The sequence below is a fragment of the Stegostoma tigrinum genome, chromosome 9 (assembly GCF_030684315.1).
Source record: "Stegostoma tigrinum isolate sSteTig4 chromosome 9, sSteTig4.hap1, whole genome shotgun sequence".
Classification (NCBI taxonomy): domain Eukaryota; kingdom Metazoa; phylum Chordata; class Chondrichthyes; order Orectolobiformes; family Stegostomatidae; genus Stegostoma; species Stegostoma tigrinum.
In genome coordinates, this window is record NC_081362.1 from 841,574 (window position 1) to 855,881 (window position 14,308).

The 14,308-nt window shown below is 43.2% G+C and overlaps 1 protein-coding gene across 6 annotated transcripts in view; it reads left to right on the forward strand.

The window, feature by feature from the left end:
* The first annotated feature begins 5,836 nt into the window (after positions 1-5,836).
* The window catches only part of commd1 (copper metabolism (Murr1) domain containing 1), an 85,933-nt gene continuing 77,461 nt past the window's right edge, over positions 5,837-14,308 (forward strand). For 2 of the 6 annotated variants that reach the window (XM_048536898.2, XM_048536899.2), the window contains exon 1: positions 6,002-6,108. Coding sequence is in view for 2 of the 6 variants with exons in the window: in XM_048536897.2 (XP_048392854.1) it covers positions 5,938-6,108 (171 nt within the window). In the remaining 4 variants the exon portion in view is untranslated. Of the gene's footprint in view, positions 6,109-14,308 lie in introns of all 6 variants that reach the window. The other 4 variants (XR_009446115.1, XM_048536897.2, XM_048536896.2 and 1 more) reach the window with 4 other exon arrangements.

Genomic DNA, 14,308 nt, shown 5'->3' on the forward strand with positions numbered 1-14,308 from the left:
ACAAGGACATCTATGTCAGACACCTATTATTGACTTTACCTCTGTCTTCAACACCACAACGCCAATCAAAGTCACCTCCAAACTCCGAGACCTAGGGCTGTGCTCCCTGCCTCTGCAACAGGATCCTTTACTTCCTGACCTGCAGACCACAATCAGCAAGGATAAGTGACAACATTTCCTCAACAATAACCCCCAACGCTGGTGCCCTGCAAGACTATGTACTCAGTCCTTTACTATACTCCTTACAAACTCATATCTATGTAGCCAAATTCAGCTGTAATTCCATTTACAAGTTTGTTGATGACATATCGATACTGGATATGATCTCAAATGACTACGAGATAGAATACAGGACAGAGATGGACAGCTTACGCCTCTGTCTGTATCAATGGTGTTGAAGTGGAGGTGATCAAGAGCTTCAGGTTCCTAGGAGTAAATATCTCCAACAATCTATCCTGGTCCACGCTATAGTCAAGAAAGCACATCAAGACCTCTACTTCATCAGAAGACTGAGGATATTTGGCATGTCCACAATGACTCTAACCAATTTTCATAGATGCACAGTAGAGAGCATCCTATCCGGATGTATCACAGCTTGGGTTGGCAGCTGCTTTGCCCAAGACCGCAAGAAATTACATAGAGTTGTGAGCAGCCCAGGCCATCATGAAAACAGCTTTCTGAGATGTTATTGGGATAACATCCCATCGATTTCTATATTCTCTATAAATTAATGCTCTTTATCTGCTTACACAGAGGTATGCGGACACTGCCTTAAAACTTCCTGCCTGATTAGAATTAGGTGTAAACTTTGTAAGTCTTTATCTTCCTGCATGGGGGTACGTGGAAACTGTCTCAAATAAGATTAGGTGGGCAGCATTTGCAAAGGTGTGAGACTTCTGAAATCCTGTAAAGTATGTAACTTCTGTTTCTGCTAAAGGGGCCAGGGCACTGACTTTTGTTCAAACCAGACACTTCAGCAGCTTGAAATTACATTCTGTCACTTCGGCAACTTGAAATCTCCTCCTGTCGTAAGCATCCACTTCATGAATGATCAATACTGTATCCCGCTCTCTTTATGTTTTTGATGTAGTAATTGTTTTTGTATCATGTCATTGTGCGATGTAGTGACTGTTTTCTGTAACATGCCATTGTGAGATGTAAAATTGCTTTATGTATTATGCACTCGATAAGGTATAAAAAGCAGGGACTGTCCGCTGCTCAGGATGAATCACTCACGAGACTCTGCACTCTGTGACGGGTTGAGTACAGTGATCCTCTGCAGCTTGTACTTGCATTGTAATAGAGGATAATAAAATGTGAGGCTGGATGAACACAGCAGGCCCAGCAGCATCTCAGGAGCACAAAAGCTCAAGATAATAAAATAATCAGCTTTTGTGCTCCTGAGATACTGCTTGGCCTGCTGTGTTCATCCAGCCCCACATTTTAATATCTTGGATTCTCCAGCATCTGCAGTTCCCATTATCACTTGTAATAGAGGATTTGTGTTTTTCTAGACAGGTCAGTGTCTTGTCATTGCATCAAGTCCATAAGGGTCTCCGAAAACGAACCTAACACCGTCCTTCCATTAACTCCATCTATACTTCCTGTTGCCTCAGGAAAGCAGCAAACATAATCAAAGACCCCTTCCACCCTGGTTATACTCTCTTCCACCCAACAGAAGATACAAAAGTTTGAAAGCATGTACCGACAGATTTAAGAACAGCTTCTTTTCTGCTGTTACCAGACTTACAAATGGACCACCAATGCATTACAGTTGATCTTTCCCTGCACCTTCCCAATATCAGGAACACGAAATTCTGCATAAAAACCAGAAAAAAACTGTGGATGCTGTAAATCAGAAACAAAGACAGAAATTGCTGGAAAAGCTCAGCTCTCTGTGAAGCGAAATCAGAGTTAATGTTTTGTGTCTGGTGATCCTTCCTCAATGTTCAAAATGTTAACTGATTTCTCTTGACAGACGCTGCCAGACCTGCTGAGCTTTTCCAGCAATTTCCGTTTTCCTTTGTGACACTATATTCTGCAATCTGTTTTATTACACTGATGTACTGACGTATGGATTGATTTCATTAGTTAGCATGCCAAACAATACTTCTCACTTCATCTTGGTACATGTGACACTAATAAATCAGAATTCTTTGAAAGCTGATCACTTCATACCTGGATCAATCTAGTGAACCTTCTTTTGATTGCCTCCAATGCCAGTATCTCATTCCTTTGTATTCCAGTGTTCTAGGTATGTGTCTTGCTATATGCTCTATAGTGTCTTGCAAGACCACTTGTAGCTTACAGGTCACTTAACAAGACCACCCTATTTTTATATGGCATTCCCTTTGAAGTAATGGCGAACTTTCAATTTGCCAACTCCATTACCCACTGAGCTTAAATTCTAGCTTTTTGTGATTCATGCATGAACTTCCAAATCCCTCGGACCTGCACTTTTTTGCAGTCTTTCACCATTGAAATCATATTCACATCTTATTCCTACTAAAATCTCACAGCGGAATAGATAAGGCAAGCAGGCTGGAGGCTCAAGCAAAGCTGGGATGGTTGTTGGACTGGGGACCGGTGTGGGTGGTCAGCAACTTGTAAGCCTGATCAGTCCACGTGTGGAAGCCCCCGGTGCTGATCCACCATTGGGGTCTCTATCAAAAGATTATAGTACTTATCTTTTTAACTTTATTTCTTATTTTTCTAATTTATGTGAGAATTAACTGTTAGGTAATGTAAGGTTTTTTTTTCCTTCTTCTCCTTTATTTCTCTATTTTGTACCTAAAATTTATACCTCGGTACTTTGTATGTAAGATGGCATCATGTAGGGTGACATAGTAAACTTTTCACTGTGCTTCCGTATTTGAGTACGAGTGACAGTAAATGTTTATCTATTCTATTCTATAATCCCACATTCTATTTCATCTGCCAAGATTTATCCAATCACTTAATCTGTCTATATCCCTCTGTTGACTCCTCATCACTTGCTTTCTCACTTATCATTGTGTCAAGCACAAGCTTGTATATTGTATTTTCTTTCTTCATCAGAGTCAATATATATATTGTAAATAGTTGTGTCGCAGACTGATCCCTCTAGCACTCCACTAGTTACAGGTTCACATTTCGAAAGTACACCCTTTATCTAAACTTTGTCTTCTATTCATTAGCCAATCCTCTATCCATGCTAATGCAGTACACCCAGCACTACCTAGTCTTATTTTATTTTATAGCCTTAAGTGTGATACCATTTCAAATGCCTTTTGGAAATCCAAATATGTTACATCTACTGGTTCCCTTTATCTACCCTACATTAGGTCCCCAAAGAACTGAAAGAAATTTGTTCAGCACAATTTCCCCTTCTTGTAGCCTTGCTGACAGTACTTCATCTGATGTTTCTAAATGCTCTGCTATTACACGAGACCTTTTAACATTTTCCCATCAAGAAATTTTAAGCTAAATGGCAAACAGTTATCTGTTTGGATGATGCATCGGCAGTTTTCCAACCACCACCACCCCCCCCCCCAGTGTCTGCATGGGTTTCCTCTTGGTGCTCCAGATTCCCCCCAAAGTCCAAAAGATGTACAGGTTAAATGGATTAGCCATGGGGAATGCAGGGTTACAGGGATAGGTGGGATGCTCTTCGAAGGTTCAGTGAGGGCTTGATGGGCTGAATGGCCTGCTTTCACACTGGAGGCATTCTGAGATTTTATAACTTTTCCAGAATCTAAGGATATTTGGAACATTCATTTTTTTGGTGCATCCACTGTATCTGCAGCAATTTCCTTTAAAATCCTAGGATGCAACTGCTTAGAACGGGCATCTAGTACTGGGCATAACCCTGAGATTATGGCTATTATGGTTTTACTTTTTGTTTCCTTCCCAACTCCTTGAAATCTGTTTTCAATACCTCATCCTACCTATAACATTGGTGCCAAAGTGGACCATGACTTCTGGCTCATCCACCTCCTGCAACCTCTCTATAACATTGGGGTACTTGTGGTCAAAATGTAGAAAGCTAGCACACAAATGCAGCAGGTAATCAGGAAGTCTGATAGGATATTGGCCCTTACTTCTAGATGGTTGTAGTATAAGAGAAGGGAAGTCTTTCTGCAATCTACAAGACACTGAGATCACATCTGGAGTACTGTTGACAGTTTGGTCTCCTTATCTAAGGAAATAATTAATTGAAAGTAGTTCAAAGAAGGTTCACCAGGATGGTCCCCGGAATGGAGGGATTGTTTTGAGCAAAGGTTGAATAGGTTGGAATTCTACCCATTGGAATTTAGAAAAATAAGAGATTAGCTCAAGGCAACATATCAGATTCTTAAGGGGCTTGACATGGTAAAGCTGATGAGATGTTTCCACTCATGGAAAAGTCTAGCACCAGGGAGCCTAATCTCACAATAAAAGGGCACCAGTTTAAGACTGAGATGAGTAGGTATTACTCTCTCACAGTGTTAGTCTTGGAACTTCTTGCCATACAGAGCTGTGGCTGCGGGTCTCTTGTAAACCTTGAAGGCTAACAGAGACAGATTTTTCATCAGTGGGTGAATCAAGGTTTATGAGAAAGGTCAGGAAAGTGGATGTGAAGAATGTCAGAACAACTGTGATCCAACCAAATGGCGGAGCAAGCTTGAAGTGCCAAATGACCTACATCTATTCCCACTTTTTGTTGAGTTTTGCTTGACCCTGGCAGCAAGGAGGTAACACACCAAACTGGAGTCACCTTCAAGTATTTATTGTTTCCCTGTTGAACGGCACTGCAGCAGTTTCAAAAATGATTTCCAGTGAATTGAAGGGTCAACCATGTTGAATGGACAAGACTAATTTGTTGTTCAGACAAGCGAGAAAGATACTCTTTTTCAAAAGACATCAGTGAATTGGGCACATATATGGAATGCTCTGCCCCAGAAGGCAGTGGATGCCAACTCTCTGGATATTTTCAAGAAAGAGATGGATAGAGCTCTTAAAGATAGTGGAATCAAGAGTTATGGGGATAAGGCAGGAACAGGATACTGATTGTGGATGATCAGCCATGATCATAATGAATCGTGGTGCTGGCTCGAAGGGCCGAATGGCCGACTCCTGCATCTATTGTCTATTCTTCAAACAAATCCAGGTACTTCAGTGGTGAACACAAAGATGAAACTTTTAATATTACCTGGTAAGGTCAATTGGATCACATATAAACATGGTTATTTCTTATTTTAAAAGACATTTTGATTTAAAAATGTTATGCGTCTGTCAGAGAGGGTACGTCCGGAATAAAGATGTTTCACAGTCAGGCTTATCAAATTACTCGTCAATCTTAGTCCAAAGTTCCATCTGTTTCGGCATTTCAGGTGTATCCGTGTCTTTTTTTAATGCGATGAAAGTTTCTGCCTCTAATCCCATCAGTCAGAATATAACTTATTAGTTGAGTCAGCACTGCTGAAATTTGCAATGCTGGGAGCCATAGGTCCACTAATGTGGAAGTAGAACTCGGAGGGGAATTGCACCAGAGGAGCTACTGTACTGGTGGTGATGCTTGGAGCTGCAATGGAGGTGGAGATGCATTGGAGGAACTGCTGCAGTGATGGTGGTTCAGGGAGCTGCAACGAGGCGGAGTTGTATTGGAAGATCTGTTGCAGTGGGTGATGGAGCTGAGTTGAAGGTGGAGGATCAGCTGCACTGGAGGAGTTGCTGTAGTAATGGCAGCTGCAGTGAAGGTGGAGCTGCAGTGGAGGAGTTGTTGTAGGAATGATGCTGGGAACAGTGTTGGAGAAGTCGCTGCGGCAGTGGTGTTAGGAGATCGAGCTGCATTGGAGGTACTGAGTGAGGTCGCTGCATTTCAATATGAAACCGTTGGGGACGCTGTAGATCGCCCCGGAGCCTCGTGACTGGGAGGACGTCAAAGGTCGACCGGTCCGCTCGTGACGTCAGAGCATCATGGCGGAGCAGCGTTCTAGATCTCTCAGCGGTTTATTGAGCGGCCTAGCTCAGCTTATCTACTATCGCAGTCCTGGCATTACCGAGCAAATGCTAAAGGAGCAGCTTTATCCTGACCTGCCGCAGCAAGATTTCAGAGCTCTGCTCGAGAAAATGGCGGGGATGATGCGGGTGAGTGCAAAAGTGACCGAAAATTTTGTGACTCCGCCCAACCCGGTGCCTCCCCTTTTGCCTTGTACAGTTGCAGCATCACTTCCCTCCTTTTATACTCTATACGCTCTTCAAGAACTACCAGTATGACATTTGATATCCTTTCTACCCGTTTTACCTACACAATAGTTTTCTGTGATTAATGCACGAGGACACCCAGATCCCCCTGCACCAAAGCTCTCTGAAGTCTTTCCATTTAGATAAACTGCCTTTTTGATTCATTGAACCAAAAGGAATAACTTCACATTTATCCACATTAAACTCCCTCTGTCACATTTTGACCCATTCACCTTATGTCTACATTCGTTTGTATCTTTTTGTTTATTTATTCCAACTTACTTTACATGTATTTTGCAAATTTGGTGATAGTATTTTCTATTCATGCATCCAGAACATTAGTATAGATTATAAATAGTTGGGGCTTGAAGACTGAACATTGTGGTATCCTTGTAGTGACATCTTCGTAACCTGATTCTTTGATTTCTGTTCATTAGCCAATTCTCTATCCAAGTTAATAAATTACTTCTAACCTTGTGTGAACTAAGCTTGTGTATTAATCTCTTACAGAGTCATCCAGCCTGGAAGCTGCCCCCTCAGTGCAAGCCAAACATAATCCCAAACTAAACTAGTCTCACCTGCCTGCTCCCAGCCTATATCCCTTAAACATTCCTATTCATATACCTGTCCAAGTGTCTGTTAAAAATTGTAATGTACCTGCATCCACCAGTTCATCAGGAAGTTCATTTCACACGTAAACCACCCTCTCTTTCTTTTAAAAAAAAAAGTTGCCTCATGTCTTTGTTTTTTAAATCTCTCTCTTGTCGCCTTAAAAAATGTGCCCCCATAGTGTTGAAATTCCCCATCCTAGGGAAAAGACAATTACCATCAAATCTGAGATAACAAGGTGTAGAGCTGGATGAACACAGCAGGCCAAACAGCATCACAGAAGCAGGAAGGCTGATGTGTTGGGTCTAGACACTTCTTCAGAAATAGGGGAGGGGGAGGAGGTTCTGAAATAAATAGGGAGGGGGGAGGTAGATAGATGGATAGACGAGAAGAAAAGCAGAGGGGAGACAGACCGGTCAAAGAGGTGGAGATGGAGCCAATAAAGATGAGTGTAGGTGAGGAGATAGGTCAGTCAAGGGAGGACGGACAGGTTAAGGGGGTGGGATAAGGTTAGTAGGTAGGAGATGGGGGTGGGGCTTGAGGTGGGCAGAGGGGATAGGTGGAAGGACAGGTTAGGAAGTTGGGGACGAGCTGGGCTGGTTTTGGGATGCAGTAGGGGTAGGCAAGATTTTGAAGCTTGAAGTCCACATTGATACCATTAGGCTGCAGGGTTCCCAAGTGGAATATGAGTTGGTGTTCTTGCATCCGTCGGGTGGCATCGTTGTGGCACTGCAGGAGGCCCAGGATGGACATGTCTGCGGAATGGGAGGGGGACTTGAAATGGTTCACGACTGGGAGGTGCAGTTGTTTAATGTGAACTGAGTGTAGGTGTTCTGCAAAGTGGTCCTCAAGCCTCTGCTTGGTTTCCCCAATGTAGAGGGGGCCACAACGGGAACAGCAGATGCAGTATGCCTGCTTCTTGGTAGGTTACGTGGAACAATCCCTCTCTGTACCTACACTGGCCTTGACTGACATTATTTATTAATCCTGCTGCATTATACAATTACAAATCCATAACATTATCCAGAACATTACCTGGGTGTCTGGATTAATAGTCCTGTATTAATACCATGATGGCATCGCATCCCATCACGTGGGTGAGGTCTTAAATGAATATTTCTCATCATTTCACAGAGACGCAAGAAATGGGAGCCAGGGATTTCAGTAGTTGAGGTTCTAGAACATTAACATGAATAATGGGGAGGTATGAGATGCTTTAGAGAGCATAAAGGCGCATAAACCCTAAGGCCTGATGAGATGTATCCAGGTTGCTAAGACAGGCAAGAAAGGTGATAATGGGAACTGCAGATGCTGGAGAACCCAAGATAACAAAAGTGTGGGGCTCGATGAACACAGCAGGCCAAGCAATGTCTTATGGGCACAAAAGCTGACATTTTGGGCCTAGACCCTTCATCAGAAAAGGTGGATGGGGAGAAGATTCTGAAATAAATAGGGAGCGAGGGGGAGGTGGATGGAAGATGGATAGAGGAGAGTATGGGTGGGGAGGTAGGGAGGGGACAGGTCAAGGGGGCGGGATGAGGTTAGTAGGTAGGAAATGGAGGTGGGAGGAAGGGATGGGTGAGAGGAAGAACAGGTTAGGCAGGCAGGGATGAGCTGGGCTGGTTTTGGGATGCAGTGGGGGGAAAGGAGATTGCTGGAACCCTGGTGGAAATATTTAAAAGTACCAGGTGACTGGAAGATAAGTAGTTCCTTTGTTCAAGAAGGGCAACAGGGATTGACCAAACAATTACAGCCTGGTTAGAATGACGTCAGTTGCAGGGAAATTATTGGGGAAAAACTCCTGAGGGACAGGATTAATCAAGGACAGTCAGCACAGATTAGTTGGAGGGAGATCTTGTCTGACCAATTTGGTTGAGCTTTTTGAAAAGGTGACAATATGTTGATATGCGTAGTGCTGTTGATGTGGTTTACGTTGACTTTGGTAAGGTCTTTGACAAGTTCCTATATGTAAGACTGGTCCAAAAGGTAAGAACATATGGGGTGCGGGGTAAATAGGTGAACTGGTTCCAAAATTGACTTGCAAATTGGAGGCAAAGAGTGATGGTGGAGAGATATTTTCTGATTGCTGTTCACAGGCTTCCAATGTACTGCAGGGATCTGAGCTGAGATCCTTGCTGTTTGTTTTGCACATTAATGACTTGGATGTAAGTGTACAACATATAGTTAGGAAGTTTGCAGATGATATGACAATTGGTGATCTTGATATTGGGAAGAATGGTATCAGGCTACAGTCTGATATTCCCCCCAGCAGTGGTTGAGAACCACTTGTCTCCCTTGTCCACTCCACACTCTCCTCCAACCCCACCACACCCTTCACTTTCCCCCGCAACCGCAGGAAGTGCTACACTTGCCCCCACGCCGCCTCACTCACCCCCATCCCAGGCCCCGAGATGACTTTTTACATCAAGCAGATGTTCACCTGCACATCTGCCAACATTGTATACTGAATCCGCTGTACCCATTGTGGCCTCTACATTGGGGAAACCAAGCAGAGGCTTGGGGACCGCTTTGCAGAAAACTGATGCTCGGTTCGCAATAAACAACATCTCCTGGTCGCGAACCATTTCAACTCCTCCCATTCCTTAGACGACATGTTCATCCTGGGCATCCTGCAGTGCTGCAACGATGCCACCCGAGGGTTTCAGGAGCAGCAACTCATACTCCACTTGGGAACTCTGCAGCCCAATGGTATCAAAGTGGATTTCACAAGTTTCAAAATCTCTTTTTCCCCCCCACTTCCCCAAACCAGCCCAGCTCGTCCCCACCTCCCTACCCTGTCCTTCCTCCCACCTATCCTCTCCTCCTACCTCAAGCCACACCTCCATTTCCAACCTACTAACCTCATCCTGGCCCGTTGACCTGTCCGTCCTCCCCAAACTGATCTATCCCCTCCTTACCTCCCCACCTACACTCGCCTCTACTGGCTCCATTCCCACCTCTTTAACTTGTCTGCCTCCTCTCCACCTATCTTCTCCCGTATCCATCTTTGACTCACCTCTCCCTATTTATTTCAGAACCCTCCCCCCCCCCCCCCCCCCCCCCTCTTTCTGATGAAAGGTCTAGGCCCGAAACGTCAGCTTTTGTGCTCTTAAGATGCTGCTCGGCCTGCTGTGTTCATCCAGCTCCACACTTTGTTATCTAAAGTTTGATGTTGACCAGTTAGTAAATTTGGCCAAGCCGCTACTGATGGAATTTAAACTTAAGTGTGAAATGATGTATATTTTCGGAGCTGTAATGAGGGAAGGGTATACAGTGAATGGTAGGTCCCTAGGAAGTTCTTTGGTACAAAGGGATTTTGGTATCCCAATCAACAGATCTCAGAGGCAACAGCATAGCTAGACAAGGTGATAAAGAAGGCATATGGTACACTTGCAATCATTAGCTGAGTTTTGAATCCGAAGCAAGGAAGTCTTGTTGCAACTTTATATAACATTGGTTTGGCCACAAATGGAATAGTGTGTGCAGCTCTGATCACTGCAACAGAATCATAGAATCCCTACTGTATGAAAGCAGGCTATTCAGCCTATCAAGTCGACACCAACACTCCAAAGAGCATCCCATTCCTACTGTCTGTGTAACCCTACATTTCCTATGGCTAATTCACCTAGCCTGCATATCCCTCAACACGCTGGGTAATTTTCTACTGGCAGTCCACCTAACCTGCACATCTTTGGAGTGTGGGAGGAAACCAGACCGCCAGGAGGAAATCCGCAGAGACACGGAGAATATGCAAGCTCCACACAGTCACTGAGGAATCAAACCTGGACGCTGGACACCATGAGGCAGCAGCATTAACCACTGAGCACCAGGTCACCGCTGGTGGAAGGACATGGCTGTACTGGAGACAGTGCAGAGGAGATTGACCAGGATGTTGCTTGGGATGGAGAGTTTCAGTTAGGAGGGAAAACTGGATACGCTAGATTTGTTTTCCTTGGGGCAGAGGAGGCTGAAAGGAGATCTGATTGCGGCTTACAAAATTTCAGAGATGTAGGCAGAGTAGATTGTGAGAATCCTTTCTCTATGGCAAATATGTCTAAGACAAGAGGACATGAATTTAAGGTGAGGAGAATGTGGTTTTGAGGAGCTGTAAGAAAAATGTTTTTCACCCCAGAGGGTGAGAGAAATATGGAACAAGCTGCCTGAGAAGGTGATGGAAGTGTATAATCTTGCAATATTTAAGAATCTTCTGGATGAGCACTTCAGTTCCACAGTCTATTATGCTGTGGCATTTGTGTAGTGTTGTGTTTTATTTCTTAGTATAGACTTGGTAGGCCTGAGCCTGTGTGATTTCCTGAGCTATCTTGCGTATTCTTCCTTATTGCCACCAGAGGGTCTCTGTGTGCTTTGTAAATGATCATTATTAGCAGCGTAAAATATCAGGGCTAGCTCACTGGAACTGAACATTTGTAAACAGCATCTTCGCATTGCATTTTAGAAATACGAGATCTTTTGCTGAGATGTCATCCAAATATTTTTAAAATGTTTTTCCTGATTAAGTTTTGAAGGTTTTTTTTCACTAATTTTTCTGAGTATTAGTCCTGGTTCATTGCAGTACCATGACCTGAAAAAGCACCTTCAAGTTGCCAGTAATGTTTGTCATAAGAATCATTAAGCATTTCTTGCCTATGCTTCTCCTTCAAGAGCAAATTATTGCAACTTAGACCAGTGCCACAGTAAGTTCTTTGTGTTTTGACTTTGAGCTTGGAAGTTTAAATATTTACAATATAGTTGCAGTTGTATTTATTTTTGTCAACAAATTAGTTCTATTAATGATTAACTGAGATCTGATTCAAGTATCCATCCCAATTTAAGCCACTGTACATAATGCTACACTCAAAGTTTGTGACTGTTTGTTTTTAATAATATAATATTGATAATACATTTTATTTATCTAAATGGAGAGGAAACTTCAGAGTGCTTCTTTTGTGGGATCTGGGTGTCCATGTGCATAAATCACAGAAACCTAGTATGCAGATACAGCAGATAACAAGGAATGGAAATGGAATTTTGCCAGCCATCAGTAACAGCTGTCTGTTCTGTCTGCAAGATGCATTGCAGAAATTTGCTAAAGATCTTGAGACAGCATCTTCCAAACCACAACTAAATCCACCTGGAAGGATGGTGAAACAGTGGTTGGCACTGCTGCTTCACAGCACCAGGGACCCGGGCTCGGATTCCAGCCTCAGGTGACAGTCTCTAAGGAGATTGCATGTTCTGGTATCTGCATGGGTTCTTCCAGATGGTCTTGTTTTCTCCCACAGTCCAAAGATGTGCAAGCAAGGCAAATTGGCCATGCTAAATTTCCCATAGTGTCCAGAGATATGCAATTAGTTGATAAGCCATGATTAAAAACCCATCTGGGGTGATGTGGGGTATGGTTCTAGGTGGGATGCTCTTTGGAGGTTCGGTGCAGACTTGATAGGCTGAACGATCTCTGTACACAGTCACATCTGATAGATGGGCAGCAGACACATGGAAACAACACCACCTGTAAGTTCCCCTTCAAATCGTTCACCATCCAGACTTTGAAAGAAGAGTGGTATATTTCCCTATCGCTGGGTCAAAATCCTGGAATTCGCTCCGTAATGACATTGTGTTCTGCTTAACACGCATGAACTGCAGCCATTCAAGAAGACAGCTCCCTACCACTGTCTCAAGGGCAACTAGTGACTGGCAATAAATGCTGGCCCCACCAGAGAAAAGAAAAAGAATTGGCATTTATTGGTAGAGGAATAGAGAAGAAGAATAGGGAAACATTGCTGAAACTAGACAAGCATAAGTGAGACTGTACATGGAGTATTGGTGTTTGGTCTCCTTGAGGAGGGATGTATTTGCGTTGAAGGCAGTCAGAGGTTTGATGAGTTGGTTCCAGAAGTGAGAGGTTTGTCTGATGAAGAGTGACTGACCAATTTAGGCCTTTACTCTTTAGAAAAATGGAAGATCTAATTGAGTGTCAATCCCCTTTTGCATAAATGTGGATGCAGAGAGGATGTTTCCTATTGTGGGATAATGTAGAACAAGAGGCCATTGTTTTAAGATTAGTGATAGCAGATTAAAAATAGAAATGAGGAGAACTTGCTTCTCTTTGAATTCACACAATGACCCAACATCCACCACACTCTGGGATACTGAATTCCACTGGTATCAGAATCTTTAAGAGAAGATTTTTATTTAGTAATGGTTTGGAATGTTGAGGAGCACGCAACAAGGTGAAGTTGAGACTGAGCTGAGATCAGCTGTGATCATATTGAATCGAAGCAGGCTCAAGGTTGAATTGCATCCTCCTGCAACTAGTTCTCGTGTTTGAAAAGCACAATCTATTTAAATGCATTTTATTTTCAGTGTTTGCAATCTGTCAATCTTGCTCCTCATCAATGTTACTAATGATGCTTCTGAAATATTAGCTGTTCTCCCTGTTGCATGTGCTCCACAACTTAACTTTGGCTCTCCCAGAGCCCTGGGGAAGTTATTACTAAGAGCTTAAGAATAGCTTCCTGAGTGAGATTTTCCATCATTTGAAAGTTTTGCAGACCATTGAAGAAAATTGGGCACGATTATAGAGACTTTTTAAAGGTTATAAAAGCTGAAATTGCTGCAAAAGCTCGGCAGGTCTGGCAGCATCTGTGGAGTGAAATCAGAATTAATGTTTCAGATCGAGTGACCCTTCCTCAGAACATTGACCCTCTTTAGAAAGGGTCGCTCGACCCGAAGCTTTAAGAGATCACTGTCTACAGGTGCTGCCAGACCTGCTGGGCTTTTGCAGCAATTTCAGTTTTTGTTTCTGACTTACAGCATCTGTTCCTTTGGTTTTCACTTTTAAAGGGTTCTGGGTATTTATAGACAATTCAGCCTCTTTGAGGGTTACAAAAAGCAAGATGTTGGAAATAGGAATTTTTTAAAGTTTTTTTATTTCATAGCATCCGTACAGTGTGGCCCAACAAATCCAAACCAACAACCCTTGGAGTATCCCACCCAGTCCCATTCCCCTATTACCCACCTCAGCTACACACCCCGGAGCACTACGGGCAATTTAGCATGGCCAGTCTACGTAGCCTGCACATTTTGGACTGTGGGAGGAAATGGGAGCACACGGAGGAAACCCAAGCAGACACAGGGAGAATGTGCAAACTCCACACAGACGTTCCCCCGAGGGCAGAATTGAACCCGGTCCCTGGCGCAGTGAGGCAGCAGTGCTAACCACTGAGCCACTGTGCTGCTTGAAAATGAAAATAACAATTTCTTTGCCCCAGGAATGTTCAGTTTATAGTAATCATTTGTCATTGGTTTGAAGAGAGCTAAATGTGTGTGTTTACTGTGAGGCTCAAGAATTCAGGTTCAAGTTTCAGTGAAATGGATTCTAAATCTTACCCTAACACTTGTTTTATTTGTAACATTAATGGTTAATTTATTGTTCAATCTAGTGAGCAAATGTTAAATTATAACTTTATTAGATAAATTGTTTAAGACCCTTGCA